Below are 22,115 nucleotides of genomic sequence, written 5' to 3' on the forward strand. Positions count from 1 at the left end.
AATGTGCTAAACTGTCTCCTAACCTCAGAAACATCTCTCCCTGCTTCCTCCCTTCAGCTGTTGCCCCATTTCTCTCTCTCCCCTTATAGCAAAAACAGTAGTCTCTATTCCATGACCCCACTTCTGTTTTCTCTTAAACCCAGTGAAATCAGCATTTCACCCCCACCCTCCAGTGAATCAGCTCTTGTCAAGGTCAGGAGTAACCTCCATGTCACCAAAGCCAGCTGTCAAGCCTGTGGCCACCGCTTGCCAGCCCTTCCACTGCATTCAATGCAGGTGGTTCCTCTGTCCTTCTTGAGACACGTCCTGGCCTTTGGCAACGGAACGATCACTCCCTCTCTCCAGATTAGTGTTCTGTCTCATGGACTGCGCCTTCCAGCCTCTCACAGCCTCCACACCTCTCAAACATTGATCCCTAAAGGCACCGTCCCACTGGGCGTCACTCGGTGACGCTCCCCTATGACAGAATCCAAACTCTGGCGAAGCGTTCAAAGCCTGCATGATCTGGATGCCTGCCTCTGCCACCTCATCTTTCACACATAACATCCATGCAGTGCTCTGGAGGACAGCCAGCCCCTCCACGTGCGCTTTCTCACCACATCCTCCCAAGAGCCTGGGAATTGAGTGGTTCCCATTTGCAGATGAGAAGCTGAGAATCAGATTTTCCATCACTTGCCCAAGGTCACACAACTTGCCAGTGTCCTCTGTGAAAGTTTCTCATTCCAGATTGTATGCTCTTCCCATTTGCAACCTTTGCTTGGCCTGATCCTTCAGCTCCTTGCTCCTGGGTGAAGCAGGGGAGTGGAAGCTTGGTTCCCACTCCTGGGTTCTAGTCTGTCCGCCTGGATTTCCTCTTGAGTGCAGTGGTTCACACCCTTCACCCCAGGGGCTTAGTAGTCACGTTTGCAGGACAATGGGTGCTCTTACTGGTTGAAATGCTAAATCTCCCAAAATGAAAGGCCAGCTGGAGACTATGAGAAGAACAAGGGCTGAATGATTTGATCAGACATCTGTGGGGGCCTCCTGGCATTTGGAGTGTGAGTGCCTTAGAGAAACTAACTATTCTGGCCTGAGGGAGTTGGCGACTGTTAATCTCGGTGGTTTTGACCGCTAACTGCCCCAGAGGTCCCAGCCTGCTGTATGACTCAGAATCCCCAACACTCCCCCTATTCTTCTCTCCCTGGGGTAGTCAGGAGGCCACTGCTAAGGCATTTTAATTTGGTAATAACTTGACCTGGCCCACTGTCCTCGGGGCTGTATGTTTTAGAAGTTCCTGTTGCCTTCTAAGAGGGGGTTTGATTGAGAGCTGCTCATCCTCGACATCTGGCTACCTTGGCCTTATCATGGGAAGAGCCTTCCCCGTGCTCCAGCTGGCCAGTGCCCTCTCTTCTCCACGACAGATTCCCTGAGTCCACGGACCTTGGGCTGCCCATGGCCCTTATTCCTGAAGCACCTCGCCAGAGGTGACGGTGTAAACCAGAAAGGAAACGCGTGACCCAGGGTTCGTCTGTTGTTGTGTATACATTTCTTTGGGGCATTGCGTTAGAGGGTCAACTGCCATCCATCTTTCATCTTCAATGTGAAACTTTCTGGAATCCAGAAAGAACACAGGAACCCATGGTTACAAGGCAGGCACACAGATAGTGGAGGGGTTGGGAGGCGCGAATATGAGGGACTCATGACACCTCACTACTTGTATACACACTATAAAAGAGCGGTGTGAGGCCCTCTTGACCCTCTGGTCTACCCCTGTCCGCCAGCACTGACCACTTTCGAGCTATCCGCGGACTCGGGGCTTCCCTCTGTGATGGTGCTTCCCATGGGCCGCACTGGTGGTAGCGCCATGTTAAGAGCTCCTGCACTGCTGTCTGCCACTTTCCTAGTCCTAGGATCTTGGATAAATCTATCTTTCTGAACTCATGTGTAAATTAATAACTAAGAGCACCTGCTCACATGGCTGTTGAAGAACTGAAAAAAATCTGTATTTCAGTCACTGTGCCTCGTCTAAGAGCTTCCCGCAAGGTCATCAATTGTACTGAAGTTTACATTTTGTTTTGGAAGTACAGTTGTTTACATAAGAAAACACTGTACGTAAATTCTCTTGTTAAACCTTTGACTTTCTTTTGCCTACCAAATAAAGCCTCAACTCTGGCTTAGCACGGGGCATTTGCATCTGCATTTCTGCTTTTACATTTCATTGGTAGGAAAGGCTAAAAAAAAAAAAAAAGTAGATTTCTGGAAGAAATTGCACATGGGTACAGATGAGTTCGTCTAAATTCAGTGAGCAGTTACTCTGTGCCAGGCCCTGGGCTAGGCCCACAGGGGCACACGAGTGAATCACACATGACACACGATAGGCGGTGGCATCATCGTTCCTGGCTCTCCAGTCCGGGCGCCAGCCCCCTTCTCCCCAGACCTGCCCCACCCAGTTCCCGCAGAAGGCAGCCCCGAGGGGAGACTTACGCGGGGCCCCAGCACAGTCGAGCAGCTGGGCATCGCGTGTTGGCAGCGGGCCCAGGGGTGGAGGCGGGGGAGGTTGGGCCTGGGAACTGGCAGCCCGCCAGGGCTCCCTCAGGTGCCCCAGCAGGCAGGGCCTCCAGCCTCACAGTCACTGTGTCCTGTTCTTCCTCTGCGGTTTTCTCTGGGCTGCACTGGCAAGAGTTTTTGGTGGCGGGGCAGTGACTCCAGCCCCACATGGAACACATGAGGACATTGAAGCCCAAAGACGTGAAGGGATTTGACTGTAGTCACCGCCACAAAACCAGAGCTAGGACACACAAGTCTTCTGAAAAAAATATTCCGCAAATATTCCCCAAACACTCTGACTTGTAGGCTCCCGAGATTGTCTTGTTTTCAGTACAAGTGCAGTGAGACTGTATCAGTGTGATTTTGTTCCTTCAGAAAATTATAGGCATCTTCTGTGGGCCCATCTCTTCACAAGGGACTGGGGATGCAGGGTTAAATCAGACTCCGGCCTTGGGAATTCACAGTATAATGAGGGAGACATACTACCAACAATTACAGTACAGTGTGGCGAGTGCCTCTAGGGGTAAGCATGTAATGTGGGTGGCAGGGGGACGGACTATGGGGCCCAGGGGAGGCACCTAGCCCAACCCGAGGGTCAGGGAATTACTCCCAGTGATGTTGAGACCTGAAAGTTGTGAAGGTGGAGAGGGACACAGGACATAGGACATAGCCAGGTGGAGAGGGACGAGGAAGAACATTCCAGGCAGAGAGAATAGGAGAGCCGGAGAGCGTCTCCAACTAAACACCTAATCATTACACCAATAGCCCCAACATATATTTGACTTCAGGACACTGAGAGTGGTTCCCACTGGCTGGGTCATAGTTTGTCTGTGTGGAGAGAATAGAGGCCGGCGTGGGTGGCGTGTAGGGCCCCACAATAAAGCTTGAAAGGGCAGTGCCTGTGACTGTCAAAGCCTGGGCAGCTCTCTCCCTAGGTTTCCAGGCTCCACTTGCCCAGTCTCGGAGCCTGGATAGAGTTCCTGTTTTCCTTGGTATTGAGCTTGCTGCAAAGAATCTGTGTAAAACCCAGTGAGTTCCTTTTATGAAATTCTATCAGAGGGGCCTTGCTAATTTATCTACCTATTATTCCTTTAGGGCTTTGGTTTGGGATTCCCCCCCCGCCCCCGAAGCCTTGGTGTAGAAAAGGGGCTGAAAGGCTGATTGTAGAGAATGAAGCTTTATTCAAGGTTTAAAAAACCGTGCAGCTCTTCAAGAACTAATACCCCACTGATTGCTCAGTGCCTGGCAAGCTGTGACTTTCCTTCTCTTCCCATAGGCCTGCTGAGTTAGCCACCAAGTATGCAAACTTTTCAGAGGGAGCTTGCAAGCCCGGCTATGCTTCAGCCCTGATGACTGCCATCTTTCCCCGGTAAGTGCTCCTCTTTCTTCCCGCGGCCCAGACAGCCTGGTCAGGAGTCAGAAACCCAATGCTGCACAAGTGATATGCTCTAGAATGCAAGATTCTGTTCTAACTTACCCTCTGTGTCCTTGAGTCTGTGGGTGCCTGGAAAAGACTTGTTTTGGGTGGTTCCTATCCCAGTCCCACTGTATGCCCTTGCTATACCTTACCCCTGCACTGCCTCTGGGAGCTTACACCTGCGAGTACAGCCTGTCTCTGGAGGGGAGGGAGTGGGTCGAACCGACGTGGTTGCTCCTTGGAAGCCGGGTACCGAAAGGCAGCCAGACAAGGCTACACAGCACAGAAGCTCTGAGCCCTGGTATCAAAACCGCATGGCTTCAGGGAAGCATATCCAAATAAAGTAGGGAACAAAGAGGAGTTTCAGAGGCTGCCCGTTCCAGCACCTTCTCTCTTTGTCCATTTTGCATTCTTCAGTTCCTGATTTCCTGATACCAAGCTTGCTGAAAGAAACTGTGCCAAACCCCGGGAGTTCCTTTTACCACTGCTCAGGGGCCTTGCTCACATATCTGCCTTTTCTTCTCGAGTTTTCTTTCCACGAAGCCCTAGTGTAGAGACGGTCATGACATGCTTGGGTGGACTTTGTCCACAGTCTGGAGTGTACTGAGACTATCACGGTCATTCTGCTCCTTCAGAAAGTTCTCGGAGTGTCGCACTTAGAGTGGCTGGAGGAAGGGCTGCCCAGGACGCTCTGGGAGTCGGGCTGTAACACTTGCAGCACAGGAGTCCTGGAGGGGGCCTCTTGCGGTGGGATCTGTTCCCTGGGGAAATGGCTTGCATCCCATCCCTGAGCAGGCTGAGGTTAGGGCACCCAACGTGCTCGCAGAGGAATGCTGAGAAACAGCTTGCCTGAAAGTAAATCCAGAATATTTAGTTTTTATGCTTCTTTCCTTTTTTTTTTTTTTTTAAAGATTTTATTTATTTGATGAAGAGAGAGAGAGAGCGCACGCGTGCATGAGCGGGGGCGGGGGGGGGTGCAGAGGGAAAAGGACAAGCAGACTCCCCGCTGAGCAGGGAGCCCAATTCAGGGACTCCATCCGAGGACCCAGAGATCATGACCTGAGCCAAAGGCAGAGACTTAACTGACTGAGCCACCCAGGTGCCCCTCTCCTTTTCGTTTTCTGATGTGAGTGATCCAAGCTTAGCTCCTTGTCTAAAACAGGGGCTGGCTCTGCTGGCGGAATATCTGGTGTCCAGATGGAGATCTCTGCCTTCTGACTTCATTACAAATAATTTTCTTCCCCCAGCTATTTATTGAGCACCTCTAAAGTGTCTGGTGCGATGTTCCATATTCTTACACATGTTTTCTTAGATTTACTTGACTCAGTCCCCAGGGCCAGACACCTGTGAGTTTTCCTTGACCTGGATATAGGTGTGGTTTGTCTTTTTTTTTTTTTTTTGTCCTTTTTCTAATTGAAAGTAATATAAGCATATGGTTAAAGAAATAATAATGAAAATGTGCAAAAGGGTATGTACTCCCATTCCAGATCCCTGCCCCAGAGACAGCCAGTAGTACTACAAAAAGAAACATCACGTATTTATTGTTTTGTGTCTTGCTTTTTGCTCCTAACAATATATGTTAGAGATTATCCTCTTGACAGCATATATGGTAATCTTATTTAATGATTGCGTAACATTTGATTGCATGGATATATCGTAATTTTTTAAAAAGTAAGATTTGTTGAAGTTTAATTTACATCCAGTAAAATTGCCTTTTTGGTGTAGTTATAGGGGTTTTCATTAATGCATACCTTTGAGCAACCACCACAACAGTCCAATAGAACATTTCCACCATCAGCCCCGGAAAGTTCCCTTGTGCTGCTTTGTAGGTAACCCCTCCCCAGACCCCAAGCCCCTGACAACCACTGATCAGTTTTCTCTTCCTGTAGTAGTTCCAGAATGTTTTATTAATGGAATCAAACAGTGGGAAGCCTTTTGAGTGTGCCTCTTTCATTCGGTATAATGCATTTCAGATTCATACAAGTAATGTGGTGTCAGTTGTTCCTTTTCATTGCTGAATGGTATTCTGTTGTATGGACATAACATAGTGTGTTTACTCAGTAGTCGAAAGACATTTGGGTAAATTCTAGTTTGGGGCGATTATAATGAAACCCACTATAAACATTTGTGTACAGGATGTATGTTTAACTCTATAGGGGATTGCCAAACTGTTTTCCAAATTGACTGTACTGTTTTGCTTTCCTGCCATCAGTGTATAAGAGTTCCAGTTGCTCTACCTCTCTGCCATCGGTGTTTACTAATGACTAATGATATTCAGTTTCATTTTCATGTGCCTATTTGGCATTCTTTTGTCTTTGAGGAGTTGTTCAAATCTCTTACCGTTTTTTAAATTGGTTGTCTTCTTATTGAATTGTAAGAAAACTTTACATATTATGGATAGAAGATCTCTGTCAGGTGATTTGCAAGTATTTTCTTCCAGTCTGTGGCTTGTCTTTTCATTCTCTTAATAATGTCTTCTACAGATATTATTTTAATCAAGTTTTAATCATGATGAAATCCAGTTTATAAATTTTTTCTTTTATGGATTTTGTTTTTGGTATTTTGTCTAAGAAATATTACCCTAATCCAAAGTCAAAAATCCAAGGTCTTTTCCTATGTTTTCTTCTAGAATTTTTATAGATTTAGCTCTTACATTTAAGTCTATGACCCATACAAGTTAATTTTTGTATGTAGTTTTGGATATGTATGTTCAGTTGTTCCAGAACCATTTGTTGAAAACTAGTCTGTCTTCATTGAATTATGTTGGCATATTTGTTGAGAATCAGCTAAACATATACGTGTGGGTCTCTTTCTGGAATCCTTGTTCTAGTCCATTGATGTTTGTGTCTATCCTTGCACCAGCATCACGCTAATACCATAAGTAGATAATCATGTCTTCTGTTAATAAAGACAGTTTCACTTCTTCCTTTTCAAACTGGATGCCTCTTTTTTCTTTTTCTGGCTCATTGTAATGGCTAGACTCTTCAGTACAGTGTTGACTAGATGAGGTGAGAGGAATATACTTGCCTTGTTTCCAGTCTCAGGGGGAAAGCAGTTAGTCTTTCACCATTACGGTGTTAGCTGTAGGTTTTTCATAGATACTCTTTTTGGATAGAGGGAGTTCTCTTCTATTTCTGGTTTGTTGAGATTGTTTATAATGAATAGTGTTAAATTTTGTCAAATGCTTCTTTTTCTGTACCTTTTGACATGATTGTATGGCTTTTCTTCTTTAGTCTGTTAATATGGCAAATCACAGTGATTTTTTTCATTGATTGAGTTTAGAATGTTAAACCAACCTTTTATTACTGGAATAAGCTTCATTTGACTCTAACATATTGTTCTTTTTATATATTGCTGGGTTCAATTTACTAATGTTTTATTAAGGATTTTTGTTTGTCTGTTCATGTGAAATATTGGTCTGTAGTTTTCTTGTAATGTCTTTAGTTTTGCCATCAGGGTAATGCTGACACCATAGAACGAGTGAGAAAATATTCCTTCATCTGCAATGTCCTGAAAGTTTTGTGTAGAACTGATAGTAATTTTCTTTAAATGATTGATAGAATTTACCAGCAAAGATATCTAGGGCTACCTAGGTTTCGTATGGAGAAAATCCCTTTGGGGAGCCCGGGTGGCTTAGTCAGTTGAGCTTCCCACTCTTGTTTCCACTCAGATCATGATCTCATGTATCGTGAGAGTGAGCCCTGTGTGGGGCTCCGCACTCAGCAGGGAGTCTGCTTGAGATTCTCTCCCTCTCCCTCTGTCCCTCCTCCCACTCATGCTGTCTCTCTCTCTCTCAAATAAATAAATAAATCTTAAAAAAAAAAAAAGGCAGTCCTTCGTGGGAAGGTTTTTTAAATTAAGAATTACATTTCTAAGTAGAAAAAAGAATTTCATTTCTTTAATAGATCTAGAGCTTTCCTATTTCTTTTTTTTTTTTTTTAAAGATTTTATTTATTTATTCAACAGAGAGAGAGACAGCCAGCGAGAGGGGGAACACAAGCAGGGGGAGTGGGAGAGGAAGAAGCAGGCTCATAGCGGAGGAGCCTGATGTGGGGCTCGATCCCAGAACGCCGGGATCACGCCCTGAGCCGAAGGCAGACGCTTAACCGCTGTGCCACCCAGGCGCCCCTAGAGCTTTCCTATTTCTATTCAGGTTTTCCTATTTCTTCTTTGGTAATTTGTGCCTGACAGGGAATTTGTAGATTTCATCTAAGTTGTTAAATATATTGGCATAATATGTCTGACATTGGTAATTTATGTATTTTCTCTTTTTTTCCTAGTCTTTCTGGTTAGAGGTTTATCATTTTTATTGATCTTCTCACAGAACTAGCTTTTGGGTTCATTGATTTTTCTTTTGTGGTATTTTTTTTTTTACTATAATCATTGTTTTCTGCTCTTATCTTTATTATTTCCTACCTTACACTTATTTGGGGTTTAATTTGTTCTTTGTTTCTTGAGATAGAAGATTAGACCACTGATTTGATTCCTTGTTTCCTTGATTTCATGTAATTTCCCTCTATAAACTATATCCGCTGGGGGGCCTGGGTAGCTCAGTCGATTAAACATCTGTCTTTGGCTCAGGTTATGATCTCAGGGTCCTGGGATGGAGCCCCACATCGGGCTTCCTGCTCAGCAGGGAGTCTGCTTGTCTCTCTCCCTATGCCCTCCCCCCCCCAGCTTGTGCTCTTTCTCCTCTCAAATGAATAAACAAAATCTTAAAAAAAAAACAAAAAACAAAAAAACCGTATCAGCTACATCCCACAAATTTTGATATTGTGTTCCTGTTTTCATTAAGTTAAAGATATTTTCTAACTTCACTTGTGATTTCTACTTCGACCCATGGGTTCTTTTGAAAGGTTTTGCTTAATTTCCAAATATTTGAGGATGTTCCAAATATCTTTGTGTTGCAGATATCTGGTTTATATTTGTTGTGATCAGAGAATATTTTTTGTATGATTTTAATACTTTTAAGTTCATTGAGACCTGAGTTGTGGGATAAAATGTGGTCCATTTTGGTGAATATTCTGTGCGCACTTGAAATTTTTCTGCTGTTATTGGGTATTCTATGAATGGCAATCATATTAGGTTGGTTGATAGTGTGTTTCAAGTCTCTTATATCCTTCCTGATTTCCCATCAGTTATTGACAGAGGGGTGTTGAAGTCTCTATTTATTAGTTTTTGCCATATTTTGAAGCTGTGCCATTTAGTGTATGTACATCTAGGATTGTTATACTCCCTTGCTGTGAACAGATTCCTTCAAGATTTTGAAATGTCCCCTTTTCCCTGGTGTAATAATCCTTGTTCTGAAATCTTCCTTATTTGATTTATGTAACCACTCCAGCCTTTTTAGAGTTAGCTTCATTGTGGTTTATGTGTTCCCATACTTTAACTTGTGTGTGTTGTGGGGGGAAGCATATGTTTGTGTTTACCCTTGAGCCTCAGAGAAGTTGGGTCCCAGGGCTGGTTCACTCAGGGCTGATCTTTTTATGTTTAACTATCTGTGTCTTTATAATTAAAGTGGTTTCTTGTAGACAGCACACAGTTGAGTCTTACTTTTTTATCTAATCTGGCAATGTCTGCCTTTTATTGCAGTGCTTATACCATTTACATTTAATGTAATCATCAATATGGTTCGGTTTAAATATACTATCTTAGTATTCATTTTCCAGTTTTTTTTTCTTTCTTTTTCTGCCCCCTATTGGACAATGGAATGTATTTTATGGCTTCATTTTACCTACACTATTGGCTTAGTAGCTATGCCTCTTTGTTTTATGTTTTTCATGATTGTTCTAGAGTTTACAATCTATGTCTTTAATTTATAATCTACTACCATATAATATTATATGACTTCACTTAGAGTTTAAGAACCTTACAACAGTATAGTTCCATTACCCCTCCCATCCTTTGTGCTATTTTTGTCATACATTTTACGTCTGTGTATTATAAATCCACATATCGTTGTTCTTATTTATTTTTGTTTTGAACAGTCAGTTATTTAAAGTGATTTAGAAATGAACTGGAAGGGGGCGCCTGGGTGGCACAGCGGTTAAGCGTCTGCCTTCGGCTCAGGGCATGATCCCGGCATTCTGGGATCGAGCCCCACATCAGGCTCCTCCGCTATGAGCCTGCTTCTTCCTCTCCCACTCCCCCTGCTTGTGTTCCCTCTCTCGCTGGCTGTCTCTATCTCTGTCAAATGAATAAATAAATTCTTAAAAAAAAAAAAAAAAAGAAATGAACTGGAAAAGGCAACTTGCAGAGTGGGAGAAGATATTTACAAATCATATATCTGATATGGAGTTACATTTAGAATATATAAAGAACTACAATTCAACAACAAAACAACTGATTAAAAAATGGGCAAAGGAATTGAATAGATATTTTTCCAAAGAAGATATACAAAGGGCCCAAGCAACACCTGGAAAACTGTTCAATATCTCTAATCATTAGGAAATGCGAAGCAAAACCACAATGAGCTATCATCTTATCCCCATTAGTATGGTTGCTATCAAAAAAGAAAGAGAGAGAGAAAAAGAGAAAATAACAAGTGTTGACAAGGATGTAGAGAAATTGGAACCCTTGTACCCTGTTGGCCAGAATATTAAATGTTGTAGCCACTATGGGAACAGTATGATAATTCCTCAAAAAAAATTGAAAATGGAATGACTATGTGACCCAGCAATTCCATCTCTGGGTATGTACTCAAAAGAAATGAAAGCAGGGTCTCAAACTGATATTTGTACACCCACGTTCATAGCAGCGTTATTTTACAATAGCCAAAGCGATCCACGTGTCTATCAGGAGATGGAAGGCTAAACAAAATGTGGTATATTCATACAATGGAACATTATTCAGCCTTAAAAAAGAAGAAAATTTTAGTATGCTCCAACATGTGTGAGCCTTGAGGATATTATGCTAAGTGAAATAAGCCAGTCATAGAAAGAAAAATACATTTGATTCCACTTATGTGAGGTACATAGAGTAGTCAAATTCATAGAAAACAGAATCGTGGTTGCCAAGGGTTTAAGGGAAGGGGAAATGGAAAGTTGTTGTTTAATGGATATAGAGTTTCAGTTTTGCAAGACGAAAAGAGTTCTGGAGATTGGTTGCACAATGTGTATGTATTACTTTAATACTACTGAATTGTACACTTAAAAATGTTTAAGATGGGGGGCACCTGGCTGGCTCAGTTGGTGGAGCATGTGACTCTTGATCTTGGGGTCATGAGTTTCAGCCCGATGTTGGGCATAGAGCTTACTTTAAACAAATGTTTAAGATGGGGGCACCAGGGTGGCTTAGTCTGTTAAGCGTCCAACTCTTGATTTTGGCTCAGGTCATGATCTCAGGGTCCTGAGATCGAGCCCTGCATCAGGCTCTGTGCTCAGAGGGGAGGCTGCTTGAGGATTCGGTCTTTTCCTCTCCTTCTGTCCCTCCCCCTGCTTGCGTGTGCACACACACACACACACACACACACTCTCTTTCTCTTTCTCAAATAAGTCCTTAAAAAAAAAGTTTAAGACGGTAAAGTTTATGTTATGTGTATTTTACCACAATTTAATTTAAAAAAAATTTTTAAAGATTTCGTTTTTAAGTAATCTCTACACCTAACATGGGGCTTGAACTCACAACTCTGATACCAAGGATCAGTTGCATGCTCTACCAACTGAGCCAGCCAGGTGCCCCCAATTTTTTTTTTTTAATTTTTAATGAGAGGGAAGTTTATTGTAGTTATCCACAAACTTATTTTTACTCTTGGTCTTTCTTCCTTTGTATAGATACATATTTCCATATGGTTTCCCTTTCCTTCTGCCCGAAGAACTTCTGTAATGATTCTTATGAGTCAGATTTGATGGTAATGCAGTCTTTCAACTTTGGTTTCTCTGATAAAGTCTTTTACATTAAGTTTTGAAAGTTTTTTGGGGGGGAGGGGGCTGGGTATACAATTCTAGGTTGACGGTTTCACACACACACCAAGTACTTCAAAGTTATAACTTCATTTTCTTTCGGCTTACATAGTTTCCGATGAAAGTCTCTGTCATTCTTATCTTGTTTTACCTCATATGTAATGTCTTTATCTTCCTCTGGCTGCTTTTTGAGATTTTTCTTTTTGTCACTGATTTTTAGCAATTTGATGATGATACGCCTTATTGTGGTTTTCTTTAATTTAGTTTGGGATTTTTTTTAGCTCCTTGGACCTATGCATTCATAGTTGCAAAATCAAATTTGGACTTTTTCCTGTCCATATTTTTTTCGAATATTTTTTCTACCCCACCTCTCTTCCCAGGATTCTAGGGAATCCCACAGGCCACTGATGCTCTTCACCTCCCCCACCCCCCCGCCCCGCAATCTTGTTTCTCTCTGTGCCTCACTTTGGATAGTTGACATTGCTGTGTTTTCACAGCCACTGAGTTTTCTTTTGTAGTGTCCAGTCAGCTGTTTATCCCACCTGGAATATTTTCATTTCAGATATTGAGTTTTTAATCTCTCAAGTTCCATTTAGGTCTTCTTATATCTTCCGTTTCATCCCTTGTGATGCTCACGTGTTCCTCTACCCTCTTGAACACGTGGAATATATTTACAATAGCTGTTTTCACATCTGTGTCTGCTAATTCCATCATCTCTGTCATTTCTGGGATGGTTTCTATTGATGATTTCTCTCCTGGTTATGGCCCATATTTTTTGGCTCTGTGTATTCCTGCCTGGTAATTTTTTATTAGATTCCAGATATTACAAAGTTTACATTGTTCTGGGCTAGATATTGTCGTATTCTTTTAAAGAGCGCTAGATTTTGCTTGGGCGTGTGGTTGAGTTACTTGGAATCAGTTGCAGCCCTTTGAGGCTTGCTTTTAACGCTGTTAGTGCAGGTTGTGAGCAGTCTTTTGTCTTGGGCTGATTTATCCTCATTTTTAATGTGGTACCATTCTGAGGACTCGACCCCATGCCTTGTGCTTTATGACGTATTTCCACTCTGGCTGATTTATTTCCACTCAGGTTTGTGTGAATACTAACAATTGCCAGCCCTGTATGAGCATCAGGAATTGTTTGGTCTACTGCTTGCTGGTGGTCTTTCTCAGCCTCAGAGTTTCCTCAGAGAAGTGCTTGGCCAAAGATCTGAGGGGACCCCTTTGTAGATCTCTAGAGCTTTCTCTGCAGCTCTGTCCTTTATACTGGTCTTCTCCACAAATTCTAGCCTCTTTGGTCTTCTGAATTGTGACCTGCTTTCTCAACTCAGAAAGATCAGTGGGCTCTCTTTGGGTTCCTCATCCCTATACTGGTCTGAAATCTGTTTTGTTTTGTTTTTTTCACGTATTTGGACTTGTTTTCTCGTTGTTTAAGGTAAGAGGTTAAATCCCATCCCTGTTATTCCATTATGGCTAGAAACAGAAGTCCCTTCTTCTGTTTTACGTGGCATTCCACTGTACAGATGCACGGTAGTTTAATTAGGTAATTCCCTACCGATGGACATTTAGGCAATTTCTAATCTTTACTGTTACAAATATTATTACATCATTGAATAACCTTTTCTGTACATCATTTCCTACACATGTAAGATCACCTAGAATAAAGAAAAATACTTCCGGATCACAATTACAGGCATTTGCAACTTTGAGAGTTACTGGCAAATTGCCCTCAGTAAACACTTTTTGGATTTACATCCGCACATAGTAGTTTGTGACGGTGCCTTCCTCTATGCTTTCTTCCAGTCCTTTTATAACTTTATTATTTATATTTGAATTATTAATCCATCGGGGTTTTTCTTGTTGTTTTGTGTTGTGTTTTGTATTGTTTTGGTATTAGGAGTGATCCCTGGTGTTGTAACTTCGGTCTGTTTATTCTTTTTCCTTGTGGGTAGCTAGCACTTCTTGATATTTTGACCAACTCTACTAAATAAAATCAGGATTTTGATCTCTATAGCATCAACATTTTTTTAAAATTTATTTAAGATAGAGAGTGAGAGAGAGAGCACAAGCAGGAGACAGAGGGAGAGGGGGAAGCAGGCTCCCCACTGAGTAGGGAGCCCAACATGGGGCCTGATCCCGTACCCTGGGGTCATGACCTCACCCGAAGGCAGACGCTTAACCAACTGAGCCACCCAGGCGCCCCTAGAGCATCAACATTTTGACACAGGAGGTCTTAATGCAGTTTTGATGTGGTAGTTTTGACACAGTCTGATAAAAATAAACCATTAAATCTTTTATCTTTTTTTTTTTTTTTTAACCAAGTGCTTTGTGAAACATATATTCTTACTCTCTTCCTAAGCCTCGCTCCTCCTGGAGCCCACCCAGTCACTGACTCCCACCCCCGGGTACATATGGGGGAGCAGACGGTGGAAATGGAAGGGACGCCGATGTGCCGGCCTGTTCTGCCTACAGAGTCCTGCTTCTCAGGGAAGCCAGCCTGTTCCCTCGTAACCCTTTGTGCTATCTGCTGGGAAGTCTTCCTTTCCCTGCCTGGAGATATCTGCTAATGAGAGAGACAGGGAAGAGGGGGCATAAGGCCCAAAGGAACTGAGATGTATGGAACACCTGCTCTGCTCTGAGCATTGCTGGTCTCATGGAAGGGGAAGTCTTCTCTGACCTCCTCCACGCCTCTGCGCACACCCAGTTACTCTTTGCTCAGTCTGTGCCACTGCAGTGTCGCCCACATAGCTCTGTCATTGTACCTTTGGTTATTTCTTGGTATTTCTTCTCCCCTGGCAGACTGAATTGTCAGCACAGAGACATGGTCTTGTTCATGGCTGCCAACACTTAGCAGAGCCTTTAGCACTTAGTAGTAGGCACTTAATATTTGTTTTATGAATGGATATTAATTTCTGCCCTCAGGAAATGGAGAGACCGAGGGTGTGAGGGATGTTGATAAAATGCTCTTTTAATGGAAAGAGTGAAGAGAATGATTATTTTGATGTAGAAGAATTATTTTGACATATACTAGTACATGAAAGATTGGAAAGAGATGAGATGTGGAGACAGAAAGTTCTCACAGCTTTCTCACTTAACATACTGTGTGGATCTTGGAAAAGTCTGAGTATTACTTATGTCATTAAGTCAAGAGAATGAAATGAGATGATGTATCTTAGGGCTATAAATGTTGATCATTCCAGAGAATTATAACGTTAGACACTTACTAAGTGAATTCCGTTTTCTCAGTGACTTTTATCACGATCAACTAAGTTTTTTTCAGGAAGGAATAAAGATCCCAGAATAGATCATGATATACATTTAAAATGTAGATTTTAGGGGCAGGGTGGGGAATGTACGTTTTTAAAGCAAAAAGTATAACTGATGAAACCTTAATTGATATACCCCATTTTCCTGGCAATCCTTTCCTACATACGTTTGAGTCACCTTTTGTGCTTTGGTAAAAGATTTTTTTTTTTTTTTTTTTAGTTTTTAAAATTATTTTTGGTGGGGGAGGAGCAGGGGGAGAGGGAGAGAAAGGATTTTAAGCAGGCTCCACACCCAGCACGGAGCCTGGTTTGGGGCTCAATCTCATGACCCTGTGATCATGACCTGAGCCGAAATCAAGAGTCAGACACTTAACTGACTGAGCCACCCAGGCACCCCTTGGCGAAAGATTTAATATCATGTCTTTTAGGTGGTGGCCAGTGGAGCCACTCAGCATGGGGAGCAAGCATAGCATCTAGAGGCTGAGTCTGGAGCAAACAGTTTCAGCAGAAAGCAGAAACCAAGTCCAGGCCGTGGCCTTGCCCCAGAGCAGGACCAGCAGCCGCAATGATAGCTAACACCTGCCTCTTGATGTATCAGGTCCTCTGCTGAGATCTTTCCCTATCTTTCCTGTTTTAATCCTCCCAACAATCTTACGAGGTGGGCGTTGTCATTAATCCAGTTTTAAGTATGGGAAGACGGGGGTGGAGAGAATCGATCAGTTTGCTTAAGGTCGTGAACCTAGGAAGTGATGAAGCCAAGTTTCGAACCCAAGCACTCTGACCGCAGAGCCCACTAGCTTACCTGCCACATGCTGCTTCCTCTCCTAGCTGCTGTGTCATGGACAGGTTGGCTAGTGGCCTAAGTACAGAGGTCTACCAGATGTCTGGTGGTGGCTGATGAGGTACTGATGTAGAAATTGCCCTCTCGCCCAACTCTGCAGAGGAAAACCTCACTTCTCTTGAGATCCACTTTGCTCTAGAAAGGCCGAGGTGCTTGGTGTCTGTCTGTGCTTTTCATACCATTAAGCAGTTATGGCCATGGTCCAAGCTGGCTGAATTCCTGGGAGTGTAGGGATGGCCTTTGAAACCTTGCTGAGCTTTCTTAGGCAGGGAGTCTGGAATAATGACAGGGTCCCAACTGCGTGTTTTGGGACCCTTGTGTGAGAAGATACAGGAGGCCTATTGCACTGACTTCAGGGATTTTGAAAGCTTGTGGGCTCCTGGCCAGGGGTAACTGGGTACCTGGTATCCTCACATTCCAAAGCTCCTTCCTCTCTGCTCTTCCACGAAGGATCCTGGGATTCTTATTACTACAGTACTGGGGAGGGATAGTGGGATTGAATGGTATCCCTGCTAAGCTTTGTCCCATACCATAAGTTACAGAGGAGAATAGAGCACCATCCACTTCTACAAAATTCTTGTCCTTCCAGACTGGAAGCCAGTTGAATACCCCCCAACCAAGAGTGTGCAGAGACTTATTACAGTTGCTTTCTCCACTCCCACCGCTTCCCTCCCTGAAATGCTCTTGCTCAGATCACTTGAAAGGACTAACTGACAAATCCAAGGATAGGCCTTCTCTTTTTCTGACCTCTCTGAAGTATTTGGCAGTATTGATCTCTTCCTCCATTTCGAAACTCTCTCCTCTCAGTAATTCTTTGTCCAAACTGCCTTCCGGTTCTCCTCCTGCTTCTCTGATTGTTCCTTCTCAGTCTCTCTTGCAAGCAACCTTCTTTTCCTGTGCCCACCTTTAAATGCTGATGTCTGCCAGGGCTCAGTTATGGTCCTCTTCACTTCTTACTTGACCATATCAGCTAACACCTGTGTGCCAATGACTGCCAGGACCTGATTTCTGGACCCAGATACCCAGCCTCCTGCTGGACAGCTCCACTTGGATGACTCTCAAGCATTTCAGACTCAATGTGCCCAAGTCACTGAATTTCCGTTAAGTCTAATCAGTCCATCTTGCCTATTGCAGTGAATGACACCGGTACCCACCTGAGAGTGTCACCTGAGCGGAAGATCTGAGAGTTCTTCTTTCTCCTTCTCTCAACCAAATATCCAGTTAGTCGTCGTGTCCTGACACTGCCCTTTATAATATCTCTTCTCTGAGGTCAGTCCCTTCCCCTGTGCCCTGGTTCTTTAACCTCTCCTAGATCTTGGACCTAAAGACCCAGGGACCTGGATCTTCGTTCTCTTTACTGACTCCTTCATACCACTGTTTTATCATACTGAAGTCTCTTGTATCGCTTGAAAAGTTGCCACATTGGGCGCCTGGGTGGCTCAGTCAGTTGAGCGTCCGACTCTTGATTTCAGCTCAGGTCATGATCTCATGGGTTGTGGGATGGAGCCCTGTGTTGGACTCTGCATTCAGCAGGGGGTCTGCTTGAAAAGTCACTTCCTCTACCCCTGTCCACACTCACACGCTCTCTCTAAAATAAATAAATCTTAAAAAAAAAAAAGTTGCCACATTGACTCTAGTATTCTGTAAACCTAATGGTAATGGCTGCCATTTCGTTTGTTCGACAGATCTTTCTTGGGCACCCGTGTGCCGCTTTTCCAGATGCTAGCGCTTTAGCATTGTGTGAGGTACGTGTAATCCGTCCCTCAGAGACCTTACTGTCCGTAAGCAGACCTATGCGGCCTGGTGTATAAAGGTCACACAGTTTTATAGAGCACTTGCTTTGTGCCAGCCGCTGTGCTAAACACTGCAGATGCATTACTTCGTTAGTCTTTGCAGTGACCCTTTGGAATGAGTGTTGTTTATGCCCATTTTACAGATGCAAAACCTAGAACTTGGCCACAATCACAGTAGCACAGAGCCAGGAATCAAACCCACCAGTCCCACCTTCTCTCCTGAGTCATGGCCCTGAACCGTGAGCCTTCAGGAGAATGCAGACTCCTTTTGACTGGAGTGTTTTAAATATTTTCAGTGCGTACCCCTGCAGGGAAATCCTTGAGTGCTGGGCCTTTCTGAGACGTGCAGAGCTCTCCGTAACTCAAGCTTCTCTGCCTACTGTCCAAGGGTCTGCAGCCCTGTGTGGGCTAGGTGGGCTAAATGCCTGTCCTTGACCTGGACTCCGGCTTGAAGCTGGAGGAGTTGCCATCTGTGTCCTCTTGGTTTCTCTGCTGTCGGTTTTTTCTTCATGTATTCCTCAGTGTCAGTTGTTCTAACCTCTGGGAACCAGTCCTTGGTCTGCTTTTAAATTAACACCACTCCAGGAGCGCCTGTGTGGCTCAGTCGGTTAAACACCTGCCTTTGGCTCAGGTCATGATCCCAGGGTCCTGGGAACGAGCCCCGCATCAGGCTCCCTGCTCAGCGGGAAGCATCCTTCTCCTCCTCCCTCTGCCTCCTGCTCCCCCTGCTTGTGCTTTCTCTCTCTCTCTCTCTCTCTCTCACTCGCTCTCTGTCAAATAAATAAAATCTTAAAAAAAAAAAATAACATCACTCCTATCTCAGCCTCCCCCTTCTGCCTCCCCACCCTTCAAGGAATTCAGTCTCCCCTGGCCCTCCCTTCCCTGCCCTGTACCCTAGAGCTGGGGTCCCATCTCTTTCTCTTTGGTCTGTACACTAACCCTTATTGGCGAGTCTGTGGTAAGTGGCCAGAAGTTGTTTTCTGTGGAAAAATCTCCTTCCCTAGATGACTGGGGACCCGTACTTCTTTATACTGGTGGCTGTTACAGAAAACCTGTTGGGTTTCCCCTGGTTCTAAATTCAAGCAGCAGGCGAGGGGCTAGGCCTCAGTCTGCTAACTGCGGCGGATGACGTCAGTGTCTTTCTCCTGCCGTGTTCAGGGCTTGAGGGGCCATGTCTTGTCCCCTCTCCAACTTCTCCTCAAGGTGAACGCCAGGCAGAACCCTTGGGTATCAGTCCGTTGGAAGCCTGTTGTGTGCTATGGAATCAAAAGTGATACGAGCTGGTCTGCAACCAGAGTTTTGAGAAATTGATAATAAAGTTTTAGAAATGTCTGTAGTAACTAGAGTAAATTTATGTCAGTTAAATCTAATTTTAAAAATGTAGCTTATATTTTATATGTTTTAGTTTTTCTGATTTGTTTATTTATTATTTATTTAATAAAGATTTTTACTTATTTGAGAGAGAGAGAGAGAACACAGAGGCAGAGGGAGAAGCAGACTCCCCGCTGAGCAGGGAGCCCAAAGTGGGGCTCAATCCCAGGACCACGGGGTCATGACCTGAGCCAAAGGCAGACCTTTAACCAAGGGAGCCACCGAGGTGCCCTTATTTTTATTTTTAAAGTAGGCTCCACACCCATTGTGGATCCCATTGCGGGGCTTGAACTCACGCCCCTGAGCTCAAGACCTGAGCTGAAATCAAGGGTCAGATGCTTAACTGACTGAGCCAGCCAGGCGCCCCCATTTTTATTATACTTTAAAAAAGTATCACTCTGTGACAGACTTGAAGTTTCAAAAACAAAACAAACCGGTCCTTCACAGATGGCTCGAGAAGCTCGGGACTGCGGTGATAAGTGAGAGCCCAGGCTTTGGGAGTGAGTAGGGCTGGACCCCCCTTTCCTCACCTGTGCCCGCTGGCCTCAAGATGAAGGGAGGCAGCGCACACACAAACCCGTATCCGGAATGTGTGCCCTGAAAGCGGAGAGGACCGAGGGCTGCGGAGGCACAGAGGAGGCCCTCAGGCAGGAGGGGCTGGCGGGAGATGGCTGAGGGGAATTCCCGGTGCGGGCGATCCCCGAGCCGTGCCTGGAAGCACGGGGCTTCAGGGTCAAGGTCGCACGCCCTGCTGTGGAGGGGCTGCAGGGTCAAGGTCGCAGGCCCTGCTGTGGAGGGGCTGCAGGGTCAAGGTTGCACGCCCTGCTGTGGAGGGGCTTCAGGGTCAAGGTCGCACGCCCTGCTGTGGAGCGGCCTCCTCCCTGGCAGACCAGGCCGCAGGCTCTGCGGGCCGCAGGCATCCTAGGGGTGCTGCTTGGATGCACGCTCCCTGGTGCGAGCGGGCGGGCTGCATGTCTGCCGCATTTGAAGGTTGATCTTGTCAGATTAGCAGCTTTGCTTGTCTTGGTTGAGGTACAGGATTCCCACGTGGGGAGCCGTGCGGCTCGGGAAGAGCAAAAGCTGGTGAAAGCACAAACGTGATCCTGGCCCTTCTCCCGAGCCGAGCGGCTCCGGGCCAGGAACAGCCCCGCAGGGCTCCACGTCTCGGCTCTGCAGTGAGAGGGCGGGTTCCGTCGGAGCTCCACCTGCACACGTCCCAGGGCCCAGGCGGAAGGTGGGCAGAGAGGAGGCTGCCGGCATTTTCGGGACTGGGTCCTGCCCTCCCGACTCTGTCTGCATTTCGGGGAGTGGGGGTGGTCGCTGGGTGACTGGACTCCTCAGAGAAATAGCCAGAAGGAGAGGGGGGAAGCAGTGCTGAAGCCTGACCTCTCCCATGGGGAGGCAGGACACCAGCCCGCCATGCCCGCCTCCCATCATGCTGAGCGCTTTCTACTGTCTGCCCCGGCGCCACGCGTGGGGTCCAGGCCGAGGCAAATGAAGTAGCCAGAGGGAAGCCACAGCCCCACCCAGATAGCAGGAGTTCAGTGAACCGCTGGGCGACGAGGTCTGGGCTGGAGGAGCAATTTGGAGATGATTGATACGCGAACCGCAGAGGGTCGACGAGATTGTCCAAGATGATGTGGTCTGTGCTCTTGGGAGACCCCGTTGGGGAAAACACAAGCCTGACTCCTGGCAGCAGCACAAAGACAGGTCTGTTGGCAGCTGGCCTGCGACATCTCCGAGCCTCTCGTGTCGGGACAGACCCACCCTCCTTCCCTGTGTTCCAGGGGCTTAGTCCGGGGGAGTTTCCTGCAGCAGGACTGCTTGAGGAGTTTGAAAACAGATGGCTGGAAAAACAAAAGGGCATTCTGCACTCTCGTGCTCAGCCTCTCAAGAAAGGGGGGTCTAGGCCAGAGGCCAGCTGCGGAGCTTGCCCAAGAAGCATATCCCCAAATGGAACAAGACCCCCATACGGGCACACCAATGGTGCCGGGGCCCTGGGCTCGGAAGCCAGCTCTGGGGAGCCTAGTGATGGTTCTGTGTCTGCTGTCCGCACTGGCCTGGCTTCTGTGCGTCCAAGGCGGCTGTGATCGGTGCAGTCCTGGCCTGGTAGAGGGCTGTCTCCACCTGATTCCCTATCTCCCCCCCACCCGCCTGCACACCCCCAGGACCCACAAGGGGAATTAAGGGCAGGACTTTGCCCAGCTGTGTGTTTGCCCTTAGGACCCTCTCTAAGCCACTGCCTACACACCTGCGCCTTTCTCTTCCTGCTCAGAAGCTAACGCACGCACAGGTGCCCCTCAAATCCAGGTCCTTCCCCACTCCATGGGCTTGTCTCCACTCTGCCCCTGCCCCTGAGGGAGGATGCAGTGAGAATGACCCCTGGTTCGGTTAGGTCCTGGGAGCCCATGTGGTTCCCCTCATGGAAGAAAGCGGTGACCTTTTTTTTAAAGATGGCCAACGGCTTCGTCTGGTGGAGCCAGTCCTGCTGGCGGCCTAGTCCTCCTGAGATTGAATGCACGGCAGAGCACGGCAAACCATGCCCGGGGGCTCGAGGCTGTGGGGAAGGACTGCTCATCCTGGGCACTTGGGCCTTTGACCCAGCCCTGCCTCCAGCAGCCTCCAGCAAAGTCACGGACCCTCAGGAAAATGCATTCCTTTGCTGCTCACATTATTAGGAGGAAGCAAAGGCTTGGGGGCTGTAGTCTGGCCGAGGAGAGCTGGCGGCCCGCGTACCGCGGCATGGAAGTGCGTGCTCTGGAGTGAGCCTGGCTCCCTCCGTCTGGTCTGCGACTCACACAGAGACTCCCTGAAGGAAGAAAGGACGGGCTGCCCTTTCTCAGCCCTGCCTCCGGAGCCCCGGGGCCCACCCCTGTGGGTAGCAGCTCTCGTCCTTGTCCATACGTGAGCCCTTTCCAGCAGGGCCCTGGGGGCTGGATGCAGGCAGAGGGAAGAGGGAGGGCAAGCACACGGGTTCCAGGGCTGCAGCCCCCACACTCCCTC

At 46.0% G+C, this 22,115-nt stretch overlaps 1 protein-coding gene across 8 annotated transcripts in view; it reads left to right on the forward strand.

Moving 5' to 3' along the window:
• Nucleotides 1–22,115, forward strand: part of ST3GAL3 (ST3 beta-galactoside alpha-2,3-sialyltransferase 3) — a 183,107-nt gene that overhangs the window by 104,111 nt on the left and 56,881 nt on the right. For all 8 annotated transcript variants that reach the window (XM_087865806.1, XM_087865804.1, XM_087865805.1 and 5 more), the window contains one exon: nucleotides 3,803–3,895. In XM_087865806.1, coding sequence (XP_087721932.1) covers nucleotides 3,876–3,895 — 20 coding nt within the window. In that variant the 5' untranslated portion in view covers nucleotides 3,803–3,875. The remainder of the gene's footprint in view (nucleotides 1–3,802; nucleotides 3,896–22,115) is intronic.

Source organism: Ursus americanus, chromosome 12 (assembly GCF_024610735.1).
Source record: "Ursus americanus isolate L20-20 chromosome 12, mUrsAme1.1.p, whole genome shotgun sequence".
Lineage (NCBI taxonomy): Eukaryota > Metazoa > Chordata > Mammalia > Carnivora > Ursidae > Ursus > Ursus americanus.